The 3,215-nt window shown below is 58.6% G+C and overlaps 1 protein-coding gene across 1 annotated transcript; it reads right to left on the bottom strand.

Moving 5' to 3' along the window:
• Window positions 1-274: 274 nt before the first annotated feature.
• LOC119367595 (beta-hexosaminidase 2-like) lies at window positions 275-2,372 on the bottom strand. Its single transcript, XM_037633073.1, has 3 exons — window positions 1,565-2,372; window positions 1,129-1,445; window positions 275-969 (listed from the first exon to the last, which is right to left on the bottom strand). The coding sequence occupies exons 1-3, from the start codon at window positions 2,370-2,372 to the stop codon at window positions 502-504; spliced, it is 1,593 nt and encodes a 530-aa protein (XP_037488970.1). The 3' UTR covers window positions 275-501.
• Between the last annotated feature and the right edge of the window lie 843 nt (window positions 2,373-3,215).

The following is a 3,215-nucleotide window of genomic DNA, read 5'->3' as shown; positions in this document are numbered from 1 at the left end:
TTCAACCGATGTCATGCTGCAGTGTGAAACGCATCTCATTCACAACAAAGGAAGCTCCGTTGGGCTAAAAAAAAGCCCTACTGTCCATGTGACATCTCCAAATAAGCAATTATAAGCGATAATGGAGAAATTCCAGGAGGAAAAAGTAGAAGTTGATTGACACAAACAACTTGGCATTACTTTAATCAAATCAAGCCCCAGTACAAGCAACTCATTTGGCGAATGGGTCCCATGAAAAGGTCCGGCTTTGAGGAAGGTACAACTGCGCATTGGATAACATGACATGCCGTCCACTTCACATTTACAAACAAAGAACAAATTGACAAAAAAATGGCACTGCTAGTAGTATTCTCCGCACAACCACACAACAAAAAGGAAACACCATAGATGCTTTAGCTCACTTACATAATTTAGTTTGACACGTTTGATATGAATGGAAGGTAATGCTCGGAGTTGGCACACGCAACGGCGCGTACGCAGGCGCCGCTTCTTGCCGGCCCCTCACCGAACCATGTCGCACATTCCCGGGCGCGTGCGGCACCAGAGCGGCTGGATGGGCTCGGCGCGGATCCCTCGCCCCACCATGCGGTGCCGCCAGTCGTTGAGCCTGTCCGTGGCCTCCGCGTACCGCTTCCTCCCGGACGCGTCGCGGTTGCCGGACCACAGCGCCTCCGCCATGGCCGACGCCCGCGGCCAGATCCTGGCGTCCAGGACCGTCGAGTCGGCCTGCTCCGTCCACAGCGCCACCTCGCCGCCGATGACCAGCTTGGCCTCTTCCGCGGTGAGATTGTACGCGATGTCGTAGTCGTACACCCGTTGCCACGTCTTGAACGGCCCGCACCACGAGCCCCCGTCCGTCTTGTAGTCGCTCCTCTGGTCGTCGTACACGCTGTTGTTCCCGACGAAGTCGCCGTGGCCGCAGTCGAGGTAGTAGAAGGACGCGGAGGAGACGATGGCGCGGTACCCGGCCTGCACGATCAGCTTCGTGTTGTTGGCCCCGTTGTTCCACGTCTGCAGGATGGTCGTCGCCGGCGGGATCACCGACGAACTCACGTTCACCTCCAGGTCCAGCAGCACGTCCTCCCAGAACACCACCGTCCGGTTCTTGGACACGACGTGTGGGTGCACCGCGCGCACGTAGTGCTCCAGGAGCTGGCTCAGGGTGCCGCCCTTCTCCATGTCCGCCTGGATCGACGGGTCCGTCTCCCAGCATCCCGGGGTCACCTCGTCGGCGCCGGCGTGGTAGAAGCCTTCCGGGAAGAGGGAGGTGAGGTCGTTGATGATGTTGGTCATCACCTCGTACGTCTTGGGCTCCAGCGGGTTCAGCTGGCCGGACCCCGGCTCGGCCGCGAGCCTGCTGCCCCAGTCGCTCGCGTCGGGCAGCCAGAACTTGCCCGCGCAGGACACCGCCTCCGGGTACGCGCCGGCCCACGACGCCGTGTGGCCTGAAAAGATTAGCTCGTTCATCAACTGGGCCGTGTTACCTTAGAAACTGGGCCGTGTCAGCACATTGCTTAGTAGGCCGAATGGGAAAAATAGCAGCCGTGTCAGCGTGCTTAATTACCCGGCGCGTCTATCTCCGGCACGACGCGGACGCCGCGGCTCATGGCGAACTCGACGATGCGCTTGACGTCCTTGACGGTGTACCTCATGTCCTCACCGTACGCGCCCATCTCCGCGAGCATCGGCTCGGACGGCAGCTCGATGGGGAACGACTGCGAGTCCGTGATGTGCCAGTGGAACACGTTCATCTTGTTGGCCGCCATGGTGTCTATCGTCCGCAGGATGTCCACGACGGGGAAGTAGGTCCTCCCGGTATCGAGCATCAGGCCCCGGTGCTGGTACAAAGGCTTGTCCTCCACGCGCACGCCGGCGGCCACCAGCAGCTCCCCTTGCCGGCCCCTCCACGCGAGCTGCGAGAACGTCTCCAGCCCGTGCATGGCGGCCCATACCGTGGCAGCCGTGATGGTGGCCACGCCCGTGGGGAGGATTTCCAGCGCGTAGGACTCGTCCACGCCGTCCTGGAGCGGGGCGGACAGGTCGGACACGGACACGGTCAGGCTCTGGAGCGCGGGGCCCCCGGCGGTGACATTGACCGCCGGCCGGACGATGGGCCTGTACCTCTCGGCGAAGAGCAGCGCGGTGTAGCGCTGCGTGGCGGAGACGAGGTACGGGCTGTTCCCGGACGTCCCGACGATGCGGAACGACGCGGACACCGGCATGGCGGCGAGAGGCTCCGCCCAGGACATGGACGTCGGCTTGGGCCAGACATTGACGGGGAACGACGACGATGCCTGGGCGCGCGAAGGCAGCGGCGAGCTCAGCAAGGACAGGAGCAGGACGGCGGCGAGAAGGCCCTTCTTCGCCGCCATTTGTGGTTTGGCTCGAGCTGCTCTGTACCGCTGCACCGTATGATTGGCAGATGCCTTGATGTTTGGGTGTATGCATCAATGTGCCATTCGATTTATATAAGGCGTAGCTTAGCTATGTGATCAACGGCATGGCTCGGCGTGTTGTTGTCATCTACGCGCGCGCTTATCGCAAGACTCCAAGTGGCTCTTTCAGGGCGCCTTGGCTCTACCGTTCGTCCATTTCTGAAAGCTCCGGTTTCGTGGCGTTTTATCTCATATACGATGCCGGCGTTCTGCCTTATGTATGCCGGTTAGCCAGCGATGACTACACGTTTTCTATTGGGTTTCTCGGCCTAAAAGATGTAGTGGAACGGCTGCAACGGCAGTAGTAGTTTACTAATAGCTGTACAAGTTTAGGCGGATGTAATCCCTAACCAGGCAGTGTACGGCCTGCTGATTGTACTATAATAAGATCCGTAGGTGAACACTATAACACGTCGGTTATTTTAATGCCGCCACAGGTGCAGTAGGGCTCGAGCAGTGTGCATGAGCCATATGGTGGTAGACGAACCAGACTTGGCTTTATTTTAGCAACTAGCCTTATTGTTCAGAACGAAACAGACACAAAACGAGCACCAGAGTCTTTAACTACTCTCACGGCTGTGTTTGATTCTCATGATCTGCTGCCCGGATTTGCTATTTCACAAGCGATTGAAAAATAGTTACACGTCGATTTGGGGTGGTAAAGAGGGGCGCCCCTATGTCTCGCCTGCGCGAGACAGAAGGAGGTCTCGCTTCAGCAGACGCCCGATTGGGCCTCCCAGCGCGGACAAGCCTTCAGGGCTTTTAAAATTCTTTTTTATA

The sequence above is a fragment of the Triticum dicoccoides genome, chromosome 2B (genome assembly GCF_002162155.2).
Source record: "Triticum dicoccoides isolate Atlit2015 ecotype Zavitan chromosome 2B, WEW_v2.0, whole genome shotgun sequence".
NCBI lineage: Eukaryota > Viridiplantae > Streptophyta > Magnoliopsida > Poales > Poaceae > Triticum > Triticum dicoccoides.
Note: the sequence above shows the minus strand (reverse complement) of the source record. Positions and strands in the feature narration are given on the sequence as shown.

Coding starts and splice junctions, on each gene's coding strand:
- LOC119367595 (XM_037633073.1), bottom strand. CDS start 2,372: ATGGCGGCGAAGAAGGGCCTTCTCGCCGCCGTCCTGCTCCTGTCCTTG. Junction 1,446..1,564: donor GCCGGAGATAGACGCGCCGG/GTAATTAAGCAC, acceptor TAATCTTTTCAG/GCCACACGGCGTCGTGGGCC. Junction 970..1,128: donor TGGAGCACTACGTGCGCGCG/GTGCACCCACAC, acceptor CTGATCGTGCAG/GCCGGGTACCGCGCCATCGT.